This window comes from Denticeps clupeoides, chromosome 11, assembly GCF_900700375.1.
Source record: "Denticeps clupeoides chromosome 11, fDenClu1.1, whole genome shotgun sequence".
In the NCBI taxonomy this organism is placed as follows: domain Eukaryota; kingdom Metazoa; phylum Chordata; class Actinopteri; order Clupeiformes; family Denticipitidae; genus Denticeps; species Denticeps clupeoides.
In genome coordinates this window covers 15,237,214-15,264,494 of record NC_041717.1, presented here as the reverse complement: position 1 = coordinate 15,264,494, position 27,281 = coordinate 15,237,214, and the positions used below count along the sequence as shown (strand labels likewise).

At 41.8% G+C, this 27,281-nt stretch overlaps 1 protein-coding gene across 1 annotated transcript in view; it reads left to right on the top strand.

Annotated features, from left to right (window-relative positions):
- setbp1 (SET binding protein 1) overlaps positions 1-27,039 on the top strand; it is a 44,411-nt gene extending 17,372 nt beyond the window's left edge. Inside the window, exons 3-4 of the mRNA XM_028996692.1 lie at positions 15,203-18,467; positions 23,164-27,039. Of these exons, the coding sequence (XP_028852525.1) occupies positions 15,203-18,467; positions 23,164-23,672 (3,774 nt within the window). The 3' untranslated portion in view covers positions 23,673-27,039. The remainder of the gene's footprint in view (positions 1-15,202; positions 18,468-23,163) is intronic.
- The last annotated feature ends 242 nt before the right edge of the window (positions 27,040-27,281 follow it).

Below are 27,281 nucleotides of genomic sequence, written 5' to 3'. Positions count from 1 at the left end.
CAGCCATGAATGTGCTGCGGGTGGAGGGGAGTGTGTTGGGGCAGGGGTTGGGGAAGGCGGGGCTGGTGGTTAGTTGAAGGGTTGGCAGTCACTCGCAGTCATGTGCCCAGGTGAAAGCAAATACTGTTGCTTTCAAATGGAGAAATACTGGGGCCTGCAGCTGAGCAGCCACTAAGAGCTTTCCTTGGCATTCCGAGCCGCAGAGACAGACTACAAATTAACCAAAGGCTGCTGTTTCAGCTGTTTCTTTTTCTTTTTTTTTTTTTTGGTGTGTTTTGTGTTCATAGTTACAGTTGCTCCCTTTTTACGTGAGAAACATGCTTTAAAACATTTAGAAAACCCAATTAAGTTCAAAACATCCCTTAAGACCTCAATCTTTATGAAAGCGAAGAATAAACAAACCCATTGTGGGATAAAAGAATACATTTTGAAGACTGTAACCAGTTGTTAAAAGTCGTAAAGGACTACCAAAAATTATCATCAAAAATTATACCATTTAAAAATAAAAAGTAGTTTTATTACGTATTTACACCAATTTTCACATTTTTCTTTTACAGTAAAGTAATCAATGGGTTTTTAAACATAGAGCTTGGTGCATGTTGTCTAATGTCTTCAGGATTTAAGAAATGGTTTGAGTGTCATTATTTGATGGTTTATATAAAAACAAGTTTAAAAAATGGGATGAGCCCTTAGTCATGATTGACAGCTCTCATGCTGCAATGTTGCCAGATTCTTGACTGTTTAAATGCTCCAGAACACTCAACTCTGTCGAAACCATCTGACAAATACTTGGCTGCTGTGACTTCTTACTGGCATCTCCTGGATTCTCCTCAAATAATTTTTCTTGGAATATCAAATTCGGACCCTCCCAATCTGCTAACACTAAGGCACTACATTTCATATAGCGCTTAATATGTCTTGTCACCCTTAAACTATGTGACAAATAACAGGTAATAGACCATGGTGTAATAGTATACTCTGAAATGAATCATATAATCTGTCCATCACTGTTCAGGGAGAACCAGTTCAAAGTAACTGGGTTTTAGAAATGTTAGAACTAGAACGATGAGACAGATTAATTTGGCATGATTAGCCTTCTGTTTTAGAGTGTCCCAAAGGTCAGATGTCTCCTCTTACGCCAAGCTGGAAGTCTAAAAAAGGTTATTCTCAGATTGGCTTTAGATATGCTCTGACTCATCATCTTGGGCAATGACAAAGCGCAAAGTGAGAATCGATCTGCCCGCCAATGAATGCGTGCACTGTCCTTTATTTTGTTCCCTGTGATTCCCCCCCCATCAATTATGGCCAGTTATCCGCCCCAGATCTAAGACACGGTTTGTTTTTGTATTGAACTGGTGTGCCCCGTCTTTCAGCTGTGCTCAGGTGCTTTTTGCGGCTCTGTCTTTTTGGGTAAGATCGATAACGAGTGGAAAAACAGCTGCCTGAGAGCCAAGCGCTGCCCCTTACAAAGGCACCATTGTTCAGTCACTCAAGGACTGGAGCTAAGCAATCATTTTTATTGGTTTAAACCATTGTGCCCTGGTTCTTCTCATTCTTCCAGTCCGAGCTGCCATCAAAATGTTTTCTCACTGAGACATTGAGGATATGTCATTATTCTGTGGTCTCCAGACCATTATTCATCAGAGAATTCAGACATCGGATACGGCGGGCTGTTTTGGGATATATCTCATGGATTCCATTCAACTATGGGTCAACTGGGATGTGGCATAGGATAGACCACAACATGCTGGTCAAGAGCAACACTCATGAGCATCTGAGAAAAGATTGCCTTAGACTTTTCTCAGAGAAAACAGTGTCTTATTGGCAATCATGTATAATGAACATGCTCCAGCAGTGGCCAGTATTGTTGGATTGGTTGAAACATGGACAGGGTTTTCGTAAAGGGTCAGTCATTTATCAGTTATCACATCAGAAAAAGGTTGGGATTTATTTTGTCCGTACTCTTATTGGAATTTGGTAAATGTAAGAATGGAGAATAGAGTCTGATGTGAGAGAAGATGGATAAAGGGAGCTCAGAGCATCAAGATAGTAGGGCAGTCAGGCTTAAAGATAATTTAAAGACAAACACACACACACACACACCAAATGGCCATTACTTTTAGTTACATTAGAAAAAACAAAAACCCATTCAACAACATTTACAAGTAGTGTCATTACCAATCATTTATATGAAGGCCCCATGTTGCTGTCATTTCTTGCACTAGGGCATTTGATGTGCTAGGGTCTTGTGTGGATGTTTGAAATGCTGTTAGACAAAATTGGCTGGGTAATTATTATCTATTTTTCTCACTTTGGATCAGCTCATTAAAATGCATTTGCAAATGCTTTAGTTGTACAGTCATTTGGTGCCCTGCCTAGTGGTAGTAGCCTAGTGGGTAACACACTCGCCTATGAACCAGAAGATCCAGGTTCAAATCTCACTTACTACCATTGTGTCCCTGAGCAAGACACTTAACCCTAAGTTGCTCCAGGGGGACCGTCCCTGTAACTACTAATTGTAAGTCGCTCTGGATAAGGGCGTCTGATAAATGCTGTAAAATGTAAAATGTAAATGCTTGATCAATTTTTAGCTCTCCAAAATTGGTTGTAGTACAAAAATATACAGTACTGGCAACAGACCGACCTAATTGGCTTGCAGTTTACTCTTTTGTTAATTACTACTGAGATCGAAGGTGGGGGTGTGGAAGATCTTTTCTTTTCGTGCCCACTCGTTTCCTGGACAGCGATATTGCATTACGTAGGTGGGGCAGAAGAGTGTGGTACTTGCTATTTTACCTTTTGCCCATTTGCACGATTCTGTTCATACAGTTAGCTTGTGCTTCTTCAGCAGACAATGAATTTGGAAGAGGTTTAGCCACTAGGGTGTCATGGTGAGAAAACACAGACTATCCCACTTGGTTTTAGCACACTTCGTTTCGGAAGTGTGCAATTCAGGTCCATCAACAAACAACAGTTTCAACTGTGTCTTCTGTAGTGAACAGTCATGCCTGGAACAGGCTTTGGTTACAGCAATGTTGCGGTTGTGTTCTTCTCCATCAGCTGCAATTGGAAGAAGAGTGGCAGGGTTAAGCACAGTTCTTAACCCCATGGTTATGTACTGTAAAAGCGTGTTGCATCTTAACCATCTTGCTTTAGGCAACTTATAGGGTGTGATTAGCATAGCCTACTGTGTTCCTTTAGGCCATCACAGCCTTTTCAGCTCTTAAGCATGTAACTACTAGGCCCAGTTTAGGTACGCTTGCTACAGGCCATAATTTATTTCCATTTTCTAGGAGTAGGGCAGAGGTCATCCCTTCTCATCAACCATCTGGGTGAACGTTTTTTTTTTTTTTTTAGATAACCCCAGTGTGAGTGCTATTTGAAGGCCTTGTCTGGCTTCTTGTGTTAAATGTTGTAGCAGAGCCATCGTGTCCTTTTCACACATTCCTTTGTTTGGAGTGCAGATACGTAGATCAACCACATATTCTAAAAGCTATCTTCAGTTGCTGTGGCTTTGAGCTTTTTGGCTTTTTCAGCGTAAATGATAGGGGATTCACAATAAATGAGGAGTCAGAACAAAATTGATTTTCTGGTTGAAATGGACCAACAAGAATGCACCAGCAACATAACAAATATCAACTCCTGTTTTTTACTGGCAGTATTGATATTTGAATATCTCACTTTTATTTAGACTCTAAGATGCCATGTATACACATGGCATCCACTGGGAGGTAGAGATTGAACAGGCATTTTGTGCTCCAGGGTGGCACAAGCTACATTTATCCTTGAGTCATCCTGGGCAACAGGCCACCAGATTATTCTGGCAATTGGAGAGGAATAAATAGGTGTGTAGAATCACTTTATCACTCAACTTTATCAAGAAGAAAAAAAAATTACATATATATATGAGAGAATGACATGAGAGAAAAAAGAAGAAGGTGAGTACAGACAGCAGAGCTTTTATAACAGGCTGCAGGCACAAACAAAAAACATGTTGTAGTGACCCTTTTTTGCACTAATCTGCATGGCGCCCTGTTACATGTGATGAAAGCGTCATGAATAGCTATGGTATGTGTACCCTAAACACCTTAGGATGAGGAAGTAAATATAGTCTCTATAACATTACATAAGCATATAAAATAAATACATTATTCCACTACTGTCCTTCAACAAGCCCAGGTGGTCATTCATGGTGGACCACGTTACAGAAATATTTACTGGTTCAGTGTTGCATTGCCATGTTCTGCTGTGCATTCAAATGTGGTGGCAAAGCAGAGCAGGTAGAAGTAAAGTTGTCATGATGCTAGAATTTGATAAATGATAAAAATGATAATAATTGATAGTTTTAGTGCAATACAAACAACATCATGGAACAACACACCTTTTCAGTTAACAGTGCAAACCTTTAAAGCAACATTACTAAGGTATTGAAAAGATTCTCTTAAGTAGTGCAAAATAGGACAACAATATTAGTAGATTGTCTGAGGTAGATCTGAGTTGACTGAGCTGCGTTACCTTGTTAAATTAAGAGACAGGCAGGACTGATAATGTTAGCTGCCTAGCTCCCACCTTGACATTATTGTTTTATTATTAGCCATAACTGCTACCGCTAACCTAACAGTAGGCTAATGTGTCAGTTGGCTGATTGCTAATGATTGCCAACAGCAGACGAAAAGCTGCGAGACAAAGTTGGCACTAGCAATGCAAACTGTCAAAACTATCAAATTAATTAAACATTTTTGACAACCCTAAAAAGGGAGATTTATTATGAGATATCTGATATTCATTTAGGTCAACACTCTTAGAAATGTTAACACTGGTATGCTCTTGTCAGCACTATTAATGACAATGTTGTAATGTTTTGGTTGTGGCACATTGGGGCTCATTTCTGCGTTCATCAGCACAGAAGTGCCTTGTGTCGCTTGTGTTTGCACCAACCTTGAAATGAGCCTGAGCTGTTTTTGTGACCTGGCGCCCCGTGGCGGGTAACTAATATTGACTCATCCAGCGTCGTGAGCTAAATATAAAGTGGTAGGCTGGAAACAGGGCCAAGACACAAGTGGTCCACTGTACAGGGTGTTCTGCCGTGGAACATTTGGTCCCCTGATGCGTCTCTGTGGGTTGCTTTGTGGCTTGAGTGTCTGACTTGCACAGGTCTCTTCAGAGAGCTTTGAAACTTGAAGACTGGAGGGGAATCCTCTCCTCTGTCCTGAGAATACCATACTGCTTACAGACCTCAACAGCTCTATGGTTAATGGTATCCGATGGAGTGGTCCCCGTTGTCCATGTTTTCTTTGACCAGAGGCTAGGTTTGATCTTAATAGAATCCCGAAAAATATATATGAATAGCATCACTAACTCAGTACTGCATTACACAATTTTTTAATGATCCCGACGGTAATGATACTCATTTTTCTGGGACTGGAACAATAATTCATATGGTAGGCAATGCAACAACCCATAAGCCGGTGAAGTAAGGAACCATTGAGTGTTTGAACAATGTTCTTGCAGAACCAAGACAAGTTTCTTGCTGCAACTAACCACTCACCGAATGAGTGGAACGTGTCACACACCCACTCACCCTCCGATTCACTTCTGGATGAAGTCAGCAACATATGAAATGACTGATCAGTTGCAACAATGGTGTGAACACGACCTGAGTCGTAACAGCAGGGTATTCGGAATTAAAAAACAATGAGCGGGGGTTAGGGAGCGCCATCACTTGATTCCCCCCAACTCTCCGAGGACAGGCAAGGAAAACATTCTGCGAATAAGAGGAAAAATTGTCTATTGGGGACATTCTTTACATTTCTGACCAGTACATGAAACCAGCATAGAATTAAAACGACCTATATGGACCATTAAAACAAAACATTTCAAAAAATATACCCACAGTAGAAAGTAGTACACTCACATAAATCTGAAGCCTAGAGGCTAAGTGGCAATAATCCCCAGAGACCTCTGTAAAAAATGAGCCGCTAGCAGCAAATTGCTTCCTGCAAGACTCTCGCAATCACATTGTGTTAATTACACAGAAGCCGAGCTCGCGGTGGCCAGCAGATTCCTCCCCAACTTTGTTGTGTTTTTTTCCCATCTTGAAATTTTAGAGCCCAGAGCACTTCCACGAACTGAAATAACGCAGAGTGTTTCAAGTCTGGAATCATTTACGCTCCTTAAACTGTACTTGGCCTTTGAGGGGGCTGAAAATATGGAAATGTCTCCACCAGTGCATATATACCTATATATACGTAGATGTCATTAGAGTTGAATGAATTCCTTGTAAAAACTCATGAGATGTGACACCAGACTTAGAGAAAGATAACAACAGTGCATTTCAAAATTATTATTATAAATTGTAGATTTCTTATTAACATGCCCTCTCACCTCGGATGACCTTTCACCTTTGTCGTAACACCCAGGCATATTGTTAAATGCTCTAGGCACAAGTTCAAGTGCTTGTATATTCATTTATTATTATTCATATATCCATCATATATTATTATGAAAGCATTACACACTGGGTTCAGGTCATAACTCTGCTCACACTCAGCTCTGCTCCCACTGAAAACATGTTTTGGAAAAAGAGACTGTTCTGGAATAATTAAGGCCATCAATAAAGATAAGGAGCGATAGATAATGGCATCCATATCAGTAAAATCTTATCTTTATAAACCCGGCCTGTGGTGCTGCCGCGTGGTTGTCTGTACAGATGGTCCGAGGACGGTGCATGTCGGCTGATGTCATGCAATTCATTTGCTTTCATCAACGCTCCTGTGTGCCGTTTCTCCAAACACCTGCCAAGGTCACCAAGTCATTGAAGCCTGGCAGACAAAAAGAAAGATCAATAGCTTTAATTAAAAAAAAAAACACAAAAAAACACAACAATTTCATAATTTAAAGAAATGATTGACCTCTGTGCATCTGTCTGACGGGCAGCTGTCGTTGGATTCTTTTGAGTAAATTGCCCTGAACCGTTAATGGCTGTGGCATTTAAGAAAAGTAATTGAGTTTTTTAATTATAGGCTGCTCGCGGTAAGTGATTCGTTTTTGAATGGGTGTGTAGATCGTACGGCTTGTTTTGGGCAGGTGGGGGGTCTCTGCATGCTTCAGATGTATTTACCTTTTTTTTTTTTTTTTTTATTGTAGACCACACCGGGTGTCTTGTGTTCTGTATTTAGCTGTCTGCTACCAGATTATGCCGTATGTAGCGGCCTGAAGCCTGCCGGCGGGGGGGGGGGTGTGGCCTCCCCGAAAGGCGCAGCGCCACCCAGGCGGAGACGAACCTCAGGCCAGACGCACCTTGAGACGTCGTCCCCGTTTCCAGTGTTTTCTTCCAGGGTGAATGGCGGCCTTTATTCCCAGTAGGGCTTACGGGGGCGGGGCGGGGCTTCAGTGCGTGTGAGTGGTCAGGGGATCAGCTCTTATTTTCTTTCCTCGTCCTCCCCCCCCCCCCTCCCTTTCTCTTGTTGTAACCCCTCCCATCAACACTTACCAGTCCCAGTCCTCCCTTTTACCCCCCCACCCCCCCTTAAGTGCTCCTCGTCAGGATGCGGACACAAAGCTGTGTTAGTATTCATTTTGTTTGTTTGCTCTGGTCCTGTCAACCGGGCGCACAAAGCCTGGACTGATCAGAGAAGAACCCGGCGCTCAATGGAACCCGAGGGGGTCCCGGGGGGTTAGCGCCGCCGAGCACGGTTCCCACAGGGGAGGGTGGTCCTCTCCTCCACACCCCGAAAGGGAAAAAGGGGGAAAAAACGAAGAGGAGGGGGGCGGAAGGGCAGGGGTGGCGGGGCAGAAACGGGTAGGGACAATGTTGTCTCAAAGCCAAGGGAGTCGTGTGAGGATCATATCAATCACTTTTTTTGGAGGGAATTGTTATGAAAGGGCTGGGGCTTTGGGACACTGGGAGGGGGGGGGTTCTCCTCTCCCAGTGTCCCCCCTCTTTCTCTGGTTTCCTTTTGCTTCGCCTCTCTGGTCTTTTGCGCCGGGGCCTTTCTGGACATCTGCCCAGCCCTCTGCACTGGGAAAAATGAAACACTCAAGCCGCCAGGCCCTTTGCCAAATACAGGGCTGCAGAAAACTATTTGAAGGGCTCAGTGTGTGTGTGTGTGTGTGTGTGTGTGTGTGTGTGTGTGTCGCCTCCCAGTACCAGTATGTGTGCACGTCTTTGTGCTTTGCATGAGATGGTGGTAACATTTTGGACTAGGCAGTATGAGAAGATCATATGCTGGAGATTTGTTTTTTTTCCTTTGGATAGAACACAGTTTGAACTCAAAACCAGCTGGAAGTAAAGCAAACAGTGAAAAGCCCTGGAAAGTGGAAACCTTATTTTGAGAAGACAAGCGTGCATTCATCGCGTCTCTCTTAATTTTATTAATCCCGACATTGAACAAAGGCTTTGTTTACAATTTTTGCAGGCGAATGTGTGACCCGAGCTGAATCCGGACATCTTTTTCGAACAATCACAGCGACGGGTGAATTGTAAAGGCCGGAGGGGTGGGGTGGCGTGGGGGGGATCAATCACACGAAGCCCTCTGGCGTTTGCTCCCAGGGTGGGTATTGTCTGGAGGCTGGTCTTGTTAACGGGCCCCCTGCCCTCCCCCCATTCACAGGGCTGCTTGGTGCTGTCGGCCCCAGCAGGTGAAAGTGAAAGCCGCCCCCACGCAGATACAACACTAACTGGGCTGAGCGAACGAAGGGGAGTGTGTGAGAGAGAGAGAGAGAGAGAGAGAGAGAGAGAGAGAGAGAGACGTTTGAGTGACATGCACATCCAGATTTTCCCCGCTTGGTCCTATGCATTGTATATATTTTGCATGTAAAGGTCAGACTGTTCGCTCAGAAGGTCACAAGGGGACGTGTGAAAGGAGCTTTAAACAGGGTACCCACGGGGGCTTAAAAACTTGGAAAAGGCTTAAATTTTGTATTCGTAATTTCAGTCCTTGAAAAGTTCACAGCTCCTAAATTTCGTTCCCTTTGAAAGCGCTGCTTTCGCTGCCGTCTGGATTCTTAAAAATGATCGTAACTCTTCAACCGTTTGCGAAACTGAAAAAATACCAACGGTCTCTGAAGGCAAAGAAGCTGCACTTTCCGGTGATATTAGTGTCACTACGGTAGTAACTCCTATCCAGAGTGGTGCTGTACTCAGATCAGGCAGCCACTTCACTGCTATTGCAGCAGACCTTTGAAGACTGTAGGCCTCAGAGGACTTTGTTAAATAAAGTTATTTTTATGATACAATTTAATCAATACATTTTCGATTATTTCCTTCATATGCCAGGAAAGGTGCGACGTTTGTCTTAAATTTAATTCAAAGCGGTCTTAAGAAGGTCTTAAAATTATTCAATTTAAGATTAAAAATCCTGGCCCTGTTTAAATATGAGACGTGAGACAACCCTGAGAAACCTGCTGCTGATGTGCAGTAATTAAGTGGCCTTTCAGTGGCCGTTACATAAAACTACTCTTTGAATGTGCAGGTACAAAATTGCTTGCCTAAAGTAATGTTATGCATTATACCAGGTTTCTGTGGTTTAAAAAATTCATATGAAAATGTTTTTTCTCCCGGTGGCTCTGATATGCATGTCATGGCTCATAAATCAGCAGCAGTTAACAGAGCTGCATCACTGGATCTAATGACCCCTGCTGACTGATAGGGTTAGTGCAGGTCGGTGGGGACAAATAAATACTTGCAGAAAACAAAAAAAAAATCCATATTCAGGATTACTGTTACAAATTTCATAATGCATCTGACGAGAGGGTATTTTGCAATGCACCAGCCAATCTAATCTGTTAAGCTTTCTCAGTTCCTTTCCCTGTGGATCAAGCCTTCGCCTCTTGACAGGGGGGTAATGACAAGTGTGAAACCAAGTGCGGTTGCACCCCTCTCTAATTCCAGACGTGTCCTTGGGATTGGGCATCATCTCCCCCGCGCTGTTATCAACATGTTTCTGCCAAGCTGTCACCTCCACTTAGCAGCATTAGTGTCAAAGGGACACCTTTCTGTTCCGCACCCTGGCTGGGGTGGCGCCTGCAGGCTGCCGGTGGTACTGCATTGCATTATTTTAGCCACCATCTCCTGTGAAAGTCGGCTCTGGTCATCGGTGCGTGGATGTGCACGCGGTCGTTTGGCGGGCGCGTGGAAGCAAACAGGAAGTGGGTGAGATGGCAGGGTCCCGACAGCTGCTGGTTCGGTTTGAATCTCCGAGCGAGCCGAATGGTGGAGATGTGGCGGCGGCGGTGGTGGTACGGGGAGCTTTAAATGATGAAACCTTGGATTTCCGATTGCACGGCGCTGCTCGTCTTCAGGCTTCTTAACAATGGTGCACAAAGTGGGGGTTTCTCATTGACATTTCCCCGGAAAACGTGGAGTGGCGTGTGCCCCCTTTTTCATGGCAGAGTGGCATCGGAGAGGCGATTCTTATTCATATTGCGCTCCGTTCGAGGGTGAAGCACCACAGATGTTTTATTATCCGAGCACGTCCTCATGCAGCCCTCCTGTTCCAAATAAGGCCACTCCATTTTGTTTGTGCCAGACATATTGTTGCAGTCGGAGTCTTCACACTAACTCTCTCATCTGAGACGTTTCTAATAAGACACAAGTTTCCTTTCCTGTCCAACCCCCCCGTCCTCCTTTTTAGCATCCAGATGTCCTGCGCGTTTCAGGAAAGAGTCCTTGCACATATTGTGACAAGAAGCAACCGTCACGAAGACAGACTCCAGTCTGACATGCGTTTCAGCAGAATGATTTAATGAAGGAGGTGTACAGGAAAGAGGGGTGCAGTCATGATGTTTTCCTCTATTATCTCAGCTTCAAAGTGCTCTGGTGAGTTTGCGGCTAGCAGGCGACGCTCCTGTCCACAATCTGTTAGTCTTTGAGTTCAAAAGGATGGATGGCTTTGGAGGGCCTGGTGGGACTATGCATAATTAATTAGTCAAAATGACAACAAATGCACAGCGTGAATGCAGTTTTAAAAGCAAATTGGTTCAATTATGGAGGTTAATACTATTAAACGCTGAGCTGAGGTGTTTAAACAGCGGGGCTGTGGGTGGGTAATGAAGGTTTATTTATCATTGACCCTCCTTAAACCAGTCAGAGATTATTAGAGAGGACAGTCTTTAGCATTTTAATAACTGACAAAATTAGACAAATTTAAATATGTGATATTTAATCTGTACATTTTGCCTGTCGGTTCTGGTCCAAAGTATCTTATGTGATGCAATTATTCCATTCTGGTTGTGGATGGGATGGTGATTTTTTTTTTTTTCCAATTTTTTTTTTTTCTGTCTTGGTGATTTTTTTTTTCTGGTGGTATGGGTGTGGTTCTGCCAATTTTTTCCCGTCAATTAACTATTGATACTTTAGCATCACAATTCAAAGAATTAGTGAGCAAAATCATTCCGACGTGTCAGTCAACGACCAGCATTTTCTATTACAATCTGACCAACTTAAATTAATGTAAATGTTTCCCTGCGATATAAATAGCAGTCAATGCAGCATGTTAAAAGAGAATTCATTATTTTCCAAAATTCAACATTATTAAAGGAACAATTTTTAAAAGCATGGAAGACGATGTGTTCTGTACGCCCCCAGCTGATGAAAACTGAATGAGTTTGAGTAATTAGCAGCTTTTTGGAGATGTCTTGCTTCCACTTTGACTATAAATGGCACTTTAGTTAGGTAGCGTTGACTTGACACTGTGATGCTGGATTCTCCACATTATTGTCCCGTGAACACGGTGTGAAATGCTTTTATGGAGTGACTGCTGATGGGTCTGCTGTACGAGGACGCAAGGAGGAGGTCCTGTTCGGATTTCTTCAGGACAACCCATCTTGGAATCCTTCCTGGTCTTCCCTCAGGCTCGGTGTCAGCCAAACTTTGAGCAACCTAATGAAGATCATGTTAGGGAATTATAGGAGCTGTATTTCTTTCCTGCTCTGGCACTGTTTCATTATCCTGCTGGATCTTTTTATCTAGCCACGCTGTGCTGCAGGGGGATCCTGCTGTCTTTGGTGGTAGCTGCATCACATTTGCTTTACCAGGTAAAGTAAATTGAGAGGTTTGTTTCTAAACACTGTGAACACTTTTAGCAGCTTTTCAGTAGAAAATATAAAGTGCATTACAAATAAAATGTCTTTTTATTACACTGTGAGCTCTTTAGTACTGGACCATAGAGTTAAACCAGGAAGCGGTTTTACCAAGCTTTGGTGTGTCATTACACGCCTAATAACCAATGATTGGTGTCAAAATGTTCTCTGCAGAAGCTGAAGAGGTGAAGATTGGACAGGGGTGCAGTTGCGTCCTCGCTTTCTAGTGTTTTTGTTTCCTTAGTATTACATGATTGGTTCTGGGAAAGTTTTGATAAGCCCACAGTTCTAGCTTCATTTCTTTGGTCAAAGTTATAACTTGAGAAATAATACTTGGACTTTGGTGAGCTTAAAACCACTTTTTAACTGCTTACATATGTCACAGCTATTGAGTTATCTTTACAAGAAGCCTAAAAACCATTCCAAGTGTTTCTGCTTAATCGATTAGCCATATGGAAATAGTAAAATGCGGGTCAGTCCTGGAGTGTATGAAACATAAATGGCTGCTGTAATTTGATACTGGGACCTATACAGGACCTGCCAACAATAGAAGCCACGTCTTCATGCAAAAACTGAAGCTGGGTTATATAAAACAACAACTACATAAATTAACGTTATGTATGTTATGTGCTGCTGTGCTTTTTGCACAAGCTACACACTTGATACCAAAGCGATGACATGTTTATAGTCAAATAATCAGTGACAATGAATATGTGAACACAGTTACACAGGATAGAACTAAATTAAATGGATACTTGGGGAATTGTAACTACTGAATTTGAACATGAGACTATTTATAGTTAAAATATGATTTTTTTTTTAACAAAGGATTAGAGATAAAACTTCATGGATATACAGAGTATTTGTGTAATTTAGGGCCCGACTTGCTTTTTGAAGCTGTATTGTTCAGCCCGGGTCCTGAAAATGCCCTCTTGGGGCTTTTGTCTCAGCATGTGAGAAGTGCTCTGCGTAACTGGAGATAATGTATCCATTTCATGTAGATGACACCCTATCCTGCCTTACATTGTCTCCGTTTGTGTCTCATGTTACCCTGTGCCACTGGTATACAAAGAGATGTTTAACAAGCCAGCTCTGCCATTCAGTAAAACAGCGGCATAAAATCTTACAAGGGACAGTCATAACAGCGCTATTTAACTGGCAGGCGGCAGGCTTCTGTAGCACTGTTAACATGCAGCAGCCTTACTTAAGAGACCGATGCAAAATATAAACTCCGGTGCCGTGAATAATAGAAGCTGCTTTTAGCTACAATTTTTTTTGTTGTATGGTTTTCTTTGTCTTTTCGTAGGCGCTGCAAAATTATATAGCAAAAAAATTATATAGCAAAAACTCATAACCCATCAACACAATTGTGCCAAAATTATTATGCATACCTTTTTTCTAGATAAACGTACGATCAAGTTTACGTTAAAGTATTTACTGACCACAGACTGAGCCCATTCTCGGGGATCGCAGCAGCTCTATAGCTGTGGATGCTAATTCATCTGCAGCTCTGAATGCAGCGCCTTCCTACCGAATCTGGGATGCAAGTCGATTTGAACCCACCGGGATTTGGATTTGCTGAGCCAACTGCCCAGTAGCCCTGCCAAAAGCGGGCTCTGTTTTTAGCAGATAAGACGCACTCATTAGGGGAGACATCAGTCATTTATGACTGCAGAGATTTATATTATCCCACAGCAACAGAATATTCAAAGCTCGGACACCCACCCTATTTTTCATCTCCGCAGTCTGTAACAAACATCTTGTACTGTGTTAAAGAAATTCAGCTGTCTGTCGGGGGGTTGGCTTTCGAGGTTGAACCGGTCGTGTTTGGGGCTGGGGGAGTTTTCCCCAGGTTTTATAGTCGAGTTTCCAAAAATCTAAGTGTGAGTCTGAACAATAAACGAACGTGAAGTTAACCTGCCTCCGAGTGTATTCTACAATCTATTATTTATTAACATTTAACCAAAGGACTTTTGAAGTTCTTCTTTTTTTCTGTTGCTGTCAGACCTCTGATGTAAGTCCTTGTTAATGCTTGCATGTGGACTGTGAGAAGAGTTTAATGAGACTATCAATTTCATCATTTCTTCATGCAAGTAAAAAATGCCTCAGTACGAATGCTGTCCGATTGCTGGGATATTGTTTTTGAAGACAGTGGGAAACTGAATGCCATTTAGCGGTTTGGAGACATGGCACGTCATGCATGAGACTGTATCCCTCAAGCCGTGGGGAGACCTCAAATTCCTTGAAGGATTACAGGATTAGGAACGGGAAAGGTGATGCATTTTCCCAGATGGGGGGAAATGAAACGAAAAGGGGGCTGGCAGAGGGAAGTACATTGGTTAACGTGTCTCTTGACTGTGTTTCTTTTAATTAAAAGCCACTGATATGATTTTGGAGTAGATTAACTAGGAAAAAAAAGTGATCACTTGCAAACTTTCTATGATTTGCCTTGTTTACTATCCTCAGAAGGCTATTCATTTATTGACTGTTGAGCGTGCATGCATGCATGGGCCGTGTGCTGCAGATTAAACATCCTGCTGCTCTGCACGTTTGATGAGGCCTAATGAATTATCACCTACTGATTGCAAATGGGAGGGTGGCCAGTGAGGGTGTGAAGACAGACTGAGTTTTAGAGGAGCGTGAGACTCATATTTAGCGTGACAAACAGGACAGACAATTAGCATGTGCGTCCGATCATTGGTAGCGGTTTTAAAAGAAAATTCCCCTTCATGGGTGTAATCAATATTTTGACATTTTGATGTGCCTCTGTGTTTCCTGTATATGACAGAACGTGTCTCACAAATGTTAAGGCTCTGGGACATCGACAGGAAGTTGAACAGCAGTACAGTACAGAACGTTATAGTGTTACCATGGTACAGGAAAAAAGCTGTTATATTTGAGGTGACCTGTAGAAAAACAAAAGCTGCGGTTTAACCTCATTACCGTCTGTAGCTGTTGGGTTAGAAAACAGGATGGCTTCATGACAAAACATTACTGAGTACTGATCTGACAATATTTCATATACAGAACTGACAAACTGAAACCTGACAAAATGTGCTTGATTACAGACAATTATGAGGATGAATAATCTTTCATTTTTGTCCTCTGCCTCTTTTTTTAGACGTATGAGAGGATTTTCAAACGGACTGATCAAAGTGACAAGGTGATGATGGATGCCATGGGGGAACCTGCGAAACCAAAGCCTGAGAAGAAAAGTGACACACACCAACTGGACTGGTTGAAGTCACCAGCAGCCAAGTCATCTCATGGAATCCCAGATTTAGAATCTAAAAGAGATTCGCAATTCACTAGCAAGAACCAGCTCCCTGACCCTAATGTCACCATTATCAAGCCACAAGCAAAGAGGGTCACAGAGGCTCCATCGTCAGCTCACTGTGTTCCAGGAATTTCTGGCCAAATGTCTGACTTGCAGCCATCGGCAGCTGATAGTGCATCACCAACTCTAACCACAGAATCAAATCTTTTGAACAAAGAACGGAATTTGCAGGGGGTCATCGATCAGGTATTTGGAAACATCAAAAGGAAGTATGGCAGGCGGGACTCGATGAGGACGCTCAACACTCATAACTCAGAAGTGCTGTGGTCTAAGAAGGCAGAAAGGGGAATTGAAGCTACGACTCAAAGTGCTGTGAAGGAGCGGTATGTCAGTGGAGTGGACCAGCCTGAGACAGAGAATGCAGAGGCAGATAATGTCAGTAAAAAGATGGAGGATGAGGCCAAGGCTTTTTCAGTTAAGCAGCAGACAGACAAACTGAAAGGACGTAAAAGAGGAAGTCGTCAACCACAAGATGATCAGATCTCCATGGGAGATTTACCAATGACACAGATCTTGGAAGTTGAAAAGTCTGATGAAGGCACCCATGAGCCTAAAGAGCGGCAAGGTAATTCTTCACCAGCTGTCCCAATTGTGGAGACCAACAAGGAACGAAAAAACCCTGTTGGGAGACCAAGAACAATGATCAGTTCAGACAAACAAACTGAAAGGAGGAAATCCAAAATTAAAGAAAGGTGGTCATATTTGAACAGCTCAAATCTGCATAAAGACAGTTGTCCAGTTTTAACCACCGAAGAACCACCCTCAGCTTATCCCATAACACCAGCAAGCCCACTTTACTCCAACACAGACAGTTTGACAGTCATCACACCAATTAAGAAGAAACGAGGGCGTCCAAAAAAACAACCACTACTTACCGTTGAAACAATTCACGAAGGAACTGCTACAAGTCCAGTAAGTCCAATTTCCCAAGAGTCATCTGGTATGTCTAAGAAAAGGAGGAGAACACAAGATTTATCAAACCTAGTAAAACTGGCCTTAAACAGTCCAAACTCTGCCCACCAACTGAAGGTCCACAAATCCAGCAACCTTGGTGTCTTTAAAAAGAGGACAGCCACCAAAAAAATGAAATTGGTTAAGATGCAAAGCATACTAAACGAACTTTTGTCTGGCGCAAGCACTAGCAATCATGCTCCTGTTTCAAATGCCATGTCAACTGTGGCATCGACAATCGAGGCCCGTCTCGGCAAACAAATCAATGTGAGTAAGCGTGGAACTATTTACATTGGCAAAAAAAGGGGAAGAAAGCCTAGAGTTGATCAGCAGGCTCAGCAAAATGAGCACAAAGCGAGTGATAAGCACTCTTTGCCTGTTTTTAGCCAGTTTGAGAACCTTGTAGTGCCTTCTATTCCATCATCAATGACCGGGATGCCTTCTCCTAGGGCCATGCTGCCTCTTTCTCCAGGGGCAGGTGGGATGCTTTACCCTGCTGCCACCGATACCAACCAGCAAGACCTGAAAACCATGCCAAATCTACAGCCTATTAGTGCATTGCCCACAAAAGCCCTGAAGGGCATGCTCAGCAGTAACTGGAAGTTGTCCCCACCTAGACTTATGGCCAACTCGCCATCTCATCTTTCAGAAGTGGCGTCCATCAAGGAAGTCACCCTGTCCCCAGTCAGTGAGTCCCACAGTGAAGAGACAATCCCAAGCGATAGCGGAATTGGCACTGACAACAACAGCACATCAGATCAGGCTGAGAAAGGTTCAGCATCTCGTCGCAGGTACTCTTTTGACTTCTGCAGCTTTGAAGCGACTGAAGCTGGTGCACTCGATGCGACCAGCAAAGCAACAAGAGGGCACTACCCAAAACACATAGCAACGGCAGCTGTGGGGAATTTTCTTGCTCAGGAAAGCATTAAGAAGCAGAAACATCGTCGAAAGCGCAAGGGCGTCCAGAGCCGGGATGACCTGCAGTTCCTTGCCAACCTTGAAGAACTGATTAGCAAGTTCCAGGTCTTCCGAATCTCTCATCGCAGCTACAACTTTTACAGAGAGAATTCCTACCCCAGCATTTTTCGCATTAACTTTGACCACTATTACCCTATGCCATACTTTCCTTATGATCCTGTGCACTATCTTCACAGAAATTCTGATAAATCAAAGAGAAGGCGTGGCAGACCAGCCAAATCAAATGAGCCAATGATGAAGATGCCTTTTATTCAAGGGTTTGGCTACCCAGTCCCTAGTGGCAATTACTATGCACCCTACACAATGCCTTACACATCCATGCCTCTTGCCACTAGTATGATGAACATGGGTTATTACGGCCAGTATCCGCCTCCATTTTATCTGCCACATGGCTTGGGAAGTGCGACCTCTCCCTTCATGAGGCCTCAAATCCCACCACCCAAGTTCCATTCGAGTACACACAGCAAACTCATGGCTCCAACCAGACACAGGACAAAAAGCATGCCTCATGTGATGCCCTCAACTGGGAGGAGTGACGCCCAACCTGCATATGTGGCTTTCAAAGGTGGCAACAGCAACATGGCAAGCGTCTGTCTCCATAAACGCAAACATAAGCACAAGCACAAACACAAGGAGGAACAGTATTCCATCTCACAGCGTGAAGACCTCGGTGGTCTTTTCAGTGGAACAAGCAATCCTACAGTCAACCTTCTAAATGAGAGAGTGGAGAAGGACTCCTCATTAGGGAAACTTAAAGACAAGCAGAGGCATCAGCAAAGCACAGACACTCTTTCAAGAAACCCCCGGAGCTTTTTCGAAGTTGAACCACTTTCTACACTATCTCTATCTGATGGGCAACACTGCAAACACGCTCGAGGAGAGCCTACGGACAGCTTCCGTAATGCTTGCATTCGTCAGTCTCATGATCGTGCAAGGCCCAACCAAAACCGGTCACTGGACCTGTTCTCACAACAACAGGTGTACAGCGAGCAGTCTGGTTTCCGAAGCCGAAGACACAGCCTAGATGGCTTTGGTAGCTATGGAGCAGGAAGCACCATGCCATTCCAGGATGCAAGAAAGGAGAACACAAAGCAGATGTTTTCAGATCCCACTTCAGCAGGTTTGTTCAAACGTTTAAACAGGGACATGTGTTTGAGGATAGTTTATTTTTTCAGTCCTCACCCAATAGAAGTAAAGAGTATTGGTTAAGGAGTGTCAAATCAGAATGCTTCAAATAAAGTGCTGATAATCTAAATGCATGCTTGGTTTTGTAGTGCTCATGATGTCCACTAAAGCAAGAGTTATTATGAGCACAGGGAACATGAGAAATGACTGTGCATGTGTTAACCGCAGTGGGGAGTAGGGTGCATGAAAGATTTCAATCATGCCTGCAGGCTCCACCCTCTTTTTAACCACATTCAAGTTCATGTGGTTTTTGTAAACGATTTTTCGATACAAGACAAAAAAAATAATTTAGATTCTAAAAGAGATTCGCAATTCACTAGCAAGAACCAGCTCCCTGACCCTAATGTCACCATCATCAAGCCACTTCAAACTCAAACTGGCATTTTTTCAGTTTTTGTAACTGAAAGGGGCAGTGGTGGCCTAGCGGTTAAGGAAGCGGCCCCGTAATCAGAAGGTTGCCGGTTCGAATCCCGATCCGCCAAGGTGCCACTGAGGTGCCACTGAGCAAAGCACCGTCCCCACACACTGCTCCCCGGGCGCCTGTCATGGCTGCCCACTGCTCACTCAGGGTGGGGGGTTAAATGCAGAGGACACATTTCACTGTGTGCACCGTGTGCTGTGCTGCTGTGTATCACATGTGACAATCACTTCACTTTGAAACTTTGAAATAGCTGAAGGCCAAAGAAGTAATTCCCAAGTCATTTGGAGGGGAGCCTCCAAAGTGGAGCCTCCAAGGGTTTAATGCCACGGACATTTGCTGTAACTTCATATCTTCATGTCCAACTTGAGACTGTATATTATTGTACGTTCTGGGCTAGTTTTCTGCTATAAGCATTATATTCAGGTGCCTTAGAAGAGAGGATTTAGTAGTACGCAGCTGGTTTCATTTGGCCCAGCATTTATCGCCTGATCTTCAGTCAGTTCTGTTGCTCTTGGATTTATTGGGTGAGTCTGAAAAGCAAAGTTGCAGTTTGCTTAGGAAAATGAAGTCATGGTGACTTTCCCCCACAAACTTTATTCACTTTAGTTTTAATGAATATTCATAATACCACAAGGTTGTTTTGGTCAGCACCAACCCTCCACTGTAAAGAATCGTGTAAATCAGGAAATCCTCAAAACCTCAGGAACTACATGTACACTATACTATGGAATTTATATTTGTGGAGACAAAAAAGTTTCAGAATTTTAAATACATATATGCTTTAAATACATATATGCTTTTGTTGTTAATAACTATATCTTGAAACATAGACACAAATTAACATATAAACATAATCTTTCATTTTTTTTACAAAGTAATGTGTAAATAAGGCCAGTGCATCTGTGGAAGAAAATGTAGTGCATGGACGGTGCTGACTATAATTCACAAATTTTCTTTCTTCCTCCCTTTTCTCCTTTGCCTGCCAATGGTTTTTCGTGGAGATATATTATTCACACATTTTGATTTATTTTCTACAGACATGCAATAAAAAAGTCTGCTTGTGTTAAAAGAACTGGAGAGCAGCCAGAGGTTTAATGAATCCAGTCTACTTCACTGAGGGGGGATTGGAAGCCCTGGGCTCAGTCAGATTACATTTCCATTCCCCTGGGAGAGACAGAAGATGACTCACATTTTGCCTAACCCTTGCTACCTCCGTGACTTACTGTGCTTCAAAGACCAGACTAGGGCCAATTTAAATTTCACATGGATTTTTCAATTTAGCACAGTATGAAATTTACATTTATAAAATATTCCCATCAGGAGGTAAAGGCAATGAAAAAGTTTCATATATACTGTTTTTAACACAGAAAAACAGAATGAATATATCTTAGGATGTGCTTAAATATTATATGGTACAGTGTTCAATAATTTTAACCAAGTTTATTTTCACATCTAAATCAAAATATTTGCATAGTGCATTTGATTTTGCCGTTTTGCATCCATAATTCTTATTTCAGTGTCCTGTGACCTTTTTAAACACAACTCATGCACAAAATCTGCAACACCTCAGAATTTGGAGAATATTTTGCCTCTGAACTGTGGAATTTGGTTGCCATGACAGCAGGAAGTAGGCCTCCACATGTAAGGGTAGAGTTGTGGACGACACAGAGGCAAGTCCATAAATTGGGGTCGCTAATGAAAACATTATGTACAGGATGCAGGTAGAGATTTCGGAGAACGAATTAGTTGTGACAAGCCCTTTGAAAATGAACGTCTCTTTCCAGTGATTTGTTGGCACTTAGGAAGTTTCTCAGTGATTAACTGGCCAGCTAAAGAGGGGGGAAAGCAAAGCCTTGTTTGGACAGAAACAAATATAGCCTGATTAAGACCAAATGAGTAGAGGCATGAATCTGGTGACTTGCGTGAAACTGTTGGTGATTTTCTCTTGTTAAATAGCTCTTACCTAACATTTATCTTTATTTCTGATTATGCTGTAAAATGTGGTTGGGTGTGTGTATGTGCATGATACCATAACACTAATCGTGCCAACATTCAGTCATTTTGAAGGGCAACTTCAACAACTGACAGCATTCATTTATAATATTTCTTCTTGAGAATCAACCTAAAAACAGTAATCAGGAGTGTTCCTGACTCCAGCGAAAGACAATTAACGTTGATGTTATTCTTTATAGTATTTAAAAGCTTCAACACTGTATTCATGAGCACATTGGGAAATAAGAGGATAAGCTGAACACAGCCTTTATATTAATTCATATATAGTATAACCATATGGGCGATATGTTTTACATTATTTTAGATTTTCTTTTTTTCATGAATGCAAATGCAAGTTTAGGACAATTTTTTCAAGTGACCACTGGTGGTGTTAAGTTAGTATGCTACCATGGTAACAGTGTTGGGTACATCACTATAACAATTAGTTATAGTTGCTACTTCAAAAAGTTACAGCATTATCAAAGTAACTAGTTACCAGGGAAAGTAAATTAATATATTCAAATATGTCAAAGATGTGGATGGTGTGGCTCCGTCTCCTCCTTTTTAGCGGAGCTTTGAATTGCTCGTTACCAACGTGGATAAAGGCTTCCAGGGCATAATGTACATTTTACGTATACACTATTACACTGTAACAATGGAAATAGTAATTGGTTAGACTACCCATCACTGAAAAAAATTAATTGCGTTAAATCCCATCACTACATGTTAACATTAGCACAATCCAATTACAGTTATTGAGGTTTGCATGCAAGCATGTTAACATTAGCATATTATTATGCTCATTAAAAAAAATTATAAATATGACTTCAATAAGTACAACCATTTTGTATAGGAAATGGACTTGGAATGGAATTCTGTTTTGTCTGAGTTGTTATCTGGTAATAATTACGTTTTGTTTTGATTTTGTTTTTTTTCTGGTGACATGAAAATACAAAAGAAGTCTCATTCCAGAGACTTAATTTAGACTCTAATTCAAACCTTTAGTTCTGATACCACAGATGACGTATCCAAACCACTGAGCTGTTTGTTGTTAGTTGACCTGTGACCCTCCTCTCTCTTCCATTGCAGCCAGAGAAATCCTCCACAATTATGATTCTTGTTTATTTTCTGAGAAACCTTACCATATGGTGCACCAATCACAGGAACGTTGTTCTCTGGAGAAATGTTAGGTGCAGTGAAGATCTCAGAAGAAAACATTTTTTGGGCAGCTCTAGGCTGTCTGAACTCATTTCAAATGAGGCTGCCAGAAACCCAACATTTCCCCTGGTCTGGGCTGCCATCCAAGGCTGAGACGAGAAGTGGAGACGCAGTAAATTAATCTCTGATGTATCTCAGGCCTTGTGGTTTATTGCTCGCATCGACAGGCGCATCTACTCAAGATCTAGAGGGGAGCACAGAGCACAGCGCATTTACAAGTAGACAGATGAAAAGGGAGCTCCCTTGTTCCCTGATCATGTTTGTGAATATAGTTAAAGCCCCCCCACCTCATTGATAAGTGTCCTGTATGTTTGTAACTCTTACCAAATGTACTGAAACAAGTAAATTGTAGCTGTAGTTGATTGTTTTATGTGATTTTTGTCATCACAGTAGTTAAAAAATATTAGTTTGCTCTTTAAAACTAAAATTGTTTTTTTACTTTGCAATAATTCAGTTTGGTTTATTCACATTACAGCAATGTTAAGTGACATTACTTAAATCTTTAAGTTTAAGTTTATCTAGTGTTCACTTTTTTCAGTGCAAGCTGCATTTCTAACATAACATAATTTTACTAGCATGCAAATATCAATCAATTGAGGATGGTAGCATGATCTTTTTAGTATGTTTTATATGGCTGAGAAGTACAATGGATACAATACTCGTATAGTAGTGCATATTTAATAATAAAAAAATAAAAAATATTTTTGTGTCCATTTAATAGTTATTTGTGAAGTGAATTTTTTATTGGTTTTATCTTGATGAGTATAATGTCTGAAAACTATCTTTTTAATATAGACTGTATTCAATTTTTTGACATTAACGTATGTAGGTTGTTGCAATGTGGCTCCATTGTGTATAATATATTTCTTTTGGAAAAAGTGGTGGTCTTCTTTTGCCTGAGATCACTTTTATGGACCCTTCCTTGCAAATATCTGCAATTTTGGAATTACTCCATGATTTCTCGGCTGCCCGTGTAATGTTTGCACATGTTGTGTTACAGAACCCGGCTCATCACTGAAGAGGAGGTACAAGCGCAAGGAGATTGAGGAGATCCAGAGTGAGGTGCGCAAGATGCACACCTTCTCCAAAATCCTCTCCACCAAGAAGAACCTGGACCACGTCAACAAAATCCTTAAAGTGAAGCGACTTCAGCGTCAGTCAAAGACCGGGAACAACATTGTGAAGAGGCGACGGGGGAGGCCAAGGAAGCAGCCACTGCCAGAGGAGGATGGGTTGTGCATTCAGATGCCGGTCCTGGAGAAATGTGTGGACCTCCCAGGGAAGCGAAGCCTCCACAGCAGCTTGATGGCCCCAGAGCCACTGGAGTTCGCCAACCATGACTCCATCTCGGCCGCCATCGAGTCAGTGATACACATGGCCCGGGTGCAGCCCAAGCCACAGTCCGAGCAGGCTGACAAGCCCTGGCAGAATTCACCTTTTGAGGGTGTAGAGCGCTCGAGGAGGGGTCGGGGAAACAGGAAAGACAACGGCAGTTCGGCGGGCCATTAGCCAAACACAGTGCAACGGACACTCTCCAATCATCAATACTTTCTAACTTTTTTTTACGCATATGGGCATTTTTTCCACAATTCTCGATAAAGAATGTGTCTCCAGACATAGCTGGGCATGTAGAACAGTATTTCCTGATTGTGCTGAACTTCAGAAGGTGTTGCTGTTTTGGCTCAAGTAAATGTGGCACTTCGCTGAGCAGCTACTGCGCAACTCTGTGGGAAGTGAGATTGCTGGAGTGGAAGCATTGGCATATTTACTCTCCATGTGATTGGCAGTGACCCGCACTCCCAGCGTTCAGGCCTGTCCTGGGCATAAAGAAATTAAAGGCAATATGTGGGAGAGGCACCTGTTGCAGGAACTGTAAATACGAGCTTACGGAACATCAACGTCAATCCCAGACACACAACCTGTGCAAATGGATTACCTTTCATATGAAGTAATGACTTATATCAGAGCAGAAGGCACAGTAGTCCGAATGTTTTTTTTTTCTATAGTTTTTATATAGATATGCCTCATTTAACACAATTCATGCATACATACAAACAGCATATGTGCGTAGGAACGTGGATGCAACATGAAGTGTTTGTCTTCGATATTAACTTACATGCTTAACTGTTTTATAACATTCAGCACTTATACAAACTTTCATTGTAGATTTTTCTGTATTTATTTGAACTTTATTTTGCCATCATGGGTAAAGAAAAAATGTAGATCATGGACTAGGACGCAATAAATATTAAAATGTTTTTTGAAAAGTATATGGTTAATTAAATTTTAAATTGAAATACATAATGCAAGCAAGAACAGGGAGGGCAGATAATAGTGGGTGTAACTGCCCTTGTCTAGATCCGTCTCAATGATGTGCCTATTGATAATATTAAATCTGTAGTGCAGCATGTAGAAAAAAATAATAATAGTAATAAAATAACCATCAATTTAAGATGTAAATGAAACCAAAGTTTCCTGCAATCTCGATGGTTTGTGTTCTTGAATGTGTTCTGTAGAGCATAATCTGGTCACTATTAACAGTATGTTCTTTTTTTTATTTCAGTTTTATTTAATGAAAATCAATGAAAAATTAGGACTAAAACTCAATTCCAGCCAGGATGCCGATATCCGGTGGCACTTGAATTGAGGCCGTAGTGCAATTATTTTGTTTGTATTTAGAATTGATGTCTCTTATTGATAATAATCGGAAATGCACAGAGGTTAACAATCAACACTTGGAATTATCAAGACAACTCTGGTCTGTGTGTGATCTGAAAGGCTTTTTTTTATTAATTAGATCTATGGTTGATTTCTCAGTAGCTTCACTTGTGCCTTATGTTTCCTTCTCAATCCATACTGTTTGATTTGCAGGGACCCCACGAGCAGCCAGATTAAATATAACCGACGCCCTAGGAATGGTGAATGTCCGTATTTACTGCGCAGCCTGCAAAAAGTCCATTTACCCTGGGCGTTGTAGTACAGAGCACCCTTAGCCGCTTTCTGTTCTATGCATCAGGCTGTACCTGTTCATCCACTGACAGGCCTCGTGACTTTCGAGATACAAACCTTTATGTCACATGCTCTGGGTCAGGGTCCAGCCTATCACAGTGGTCTTTTCAATATTCCAACCATAATCCGTGTTAATCAACGATACCAGTGCTCTGTAAACGATGCTTAAAAAAAAGTGACTATCATTGAATTGCAATTGTTTGTCTTAACAGAAGCTGAGCCTTAAATTGAAAATAAAAAGAATATTCCGCAAAACTTTCTCTGTAAATAGTGTAACTACTGTACGTTAGATCACATTGCATGGGAGTAAACTGTGTTTTACGTGTGTGAACATGTCCAGCGTGGGGGTGAAATGCGCCACCGTTGAGTCGAGGAAGGGGGGTTGAGTGTGCTCGAGTAGGACCACACTCCACTCACCAGGGGAAATCATTTGCATTGGCTGGCAGCTATTCCCTTTAGCCAGTGGGACTAAAACATGGGCTGTAGGACGTCTCAAATTTTGGAAGCGGCTGTGAAAATCACCAGAACACAATGCCAAATATGAAATCAGATTATCAGTATTTAATGCTTTGCCAACCAAAGCGGATCTAACTCTGAAGCTGAATCTGAAAGTTCTTTTTTTTTCTTTCTTGAAAAACCAAAATAAAACCATTTTATTTAGGCTTGATTAATTTGATGTTTTCTGTGGAGGATTTAGCACCAAGATATGGCAGCTAAATTTTTTTTTGGTTTAACACACCATGTACATACATTATCACTACCAGCGGATAAAAAAATGGTGCCTTCTAAAGTCAAGATTATTTTTTTTTACAGGCTCTTTATGACTATGAGACAATAAGAGGTCTTACATTGAAACCTGCAGTATTTCATGGATGTGTTTTTGCCCAAAGTGTTACATAATAGTGATGTATTTGGGTGTAACATTTAAAAAAAAAACATCTTTAGCTTATACAAAATGTACAGTACTTATCCTAAAGTTTTAAGCTATACTGATATTTAAAAAACTGTGCAAGATCAGTATTGCATATAAAATCTATTAAATGTACTTTGCAGGAGCACATAGCTGTGTTTGTATATTTTCCTTTGAATAGGTTGTGTATTTGACCTTTTTAAAAGTGTTTTTTTTTATTTTTATTTTTTTTTATTTTTCCTGTATCTGCATGCCTTTCATCGGGGCTGCCTGGTGGGGCCCCCGGGGCCACAGTCCTGCAGATGTACCCGCCCTTCAGCTGGGCCCTGCCTGCATGCTCACGCCTGGCACTCTGTACTAGCACAGTTACTCTGTACTTAGTCCTAAGTAAAGAAAGGTAGCCAATGCGTGCAGCTGGAGTGAAAAGCAGCAGGAATGTGGCCCCTGGGGGCCGTGACTGGCCACCCCTGCCCTATATGATTGTATGCATAAATATTTTAGACGAGCAGAAATGTTGAATTTCAAATCAGATTTGGAAAACTTGTACAATGTTTCATATGTTTTCTTTTGTAATGAATTTTTAATTCGCAAAGCATTTTTGTACAAACTCCGAATATTGGACAGATAACAAAATGAATCAAAGAAAGCGGTACACATGCATATACATATATTGTATATTGAATATATACCCATATTTGGTGTGTCTGTGAACACGCACACATGTTTATATAGACGTATACTGTACATATGTATATACATGTACTGTATGCTGGCATGTTTGGTCATGTTTGTTGATCAGGATCTAGTACTTTTATTTTTTTATTTCTCTTTTCTCTTGATTGAAAAGCTCGCCCTTTTGCTACCATCCCAGCCTAGCGGTATTGAGCACTTAAAAAGCTGTTTTTTGTTCTTGTCATTGTTGGGAAAAAATTAATAAATGAATTTATCGAAGGCAAACGTTTTTCATTCTTTTTTATTATTATTTTGGAAGGCTGATAAGGAAGAGCATTTTCTGGAAAATCATGTACAATAAACAGAAATCAAGTGCTATCTGAAGACAGCATCTGGCCTCTGCTGATGGAATTTATATCAACGCATCACAGTAACAGGAGGGAAGCCCCCCTCCCTGTCCCCCTCATATATTCTCATTTATTGTATTAGTCTAACAGTGTGTGCTCCTGATAAATGGATTGAATCAC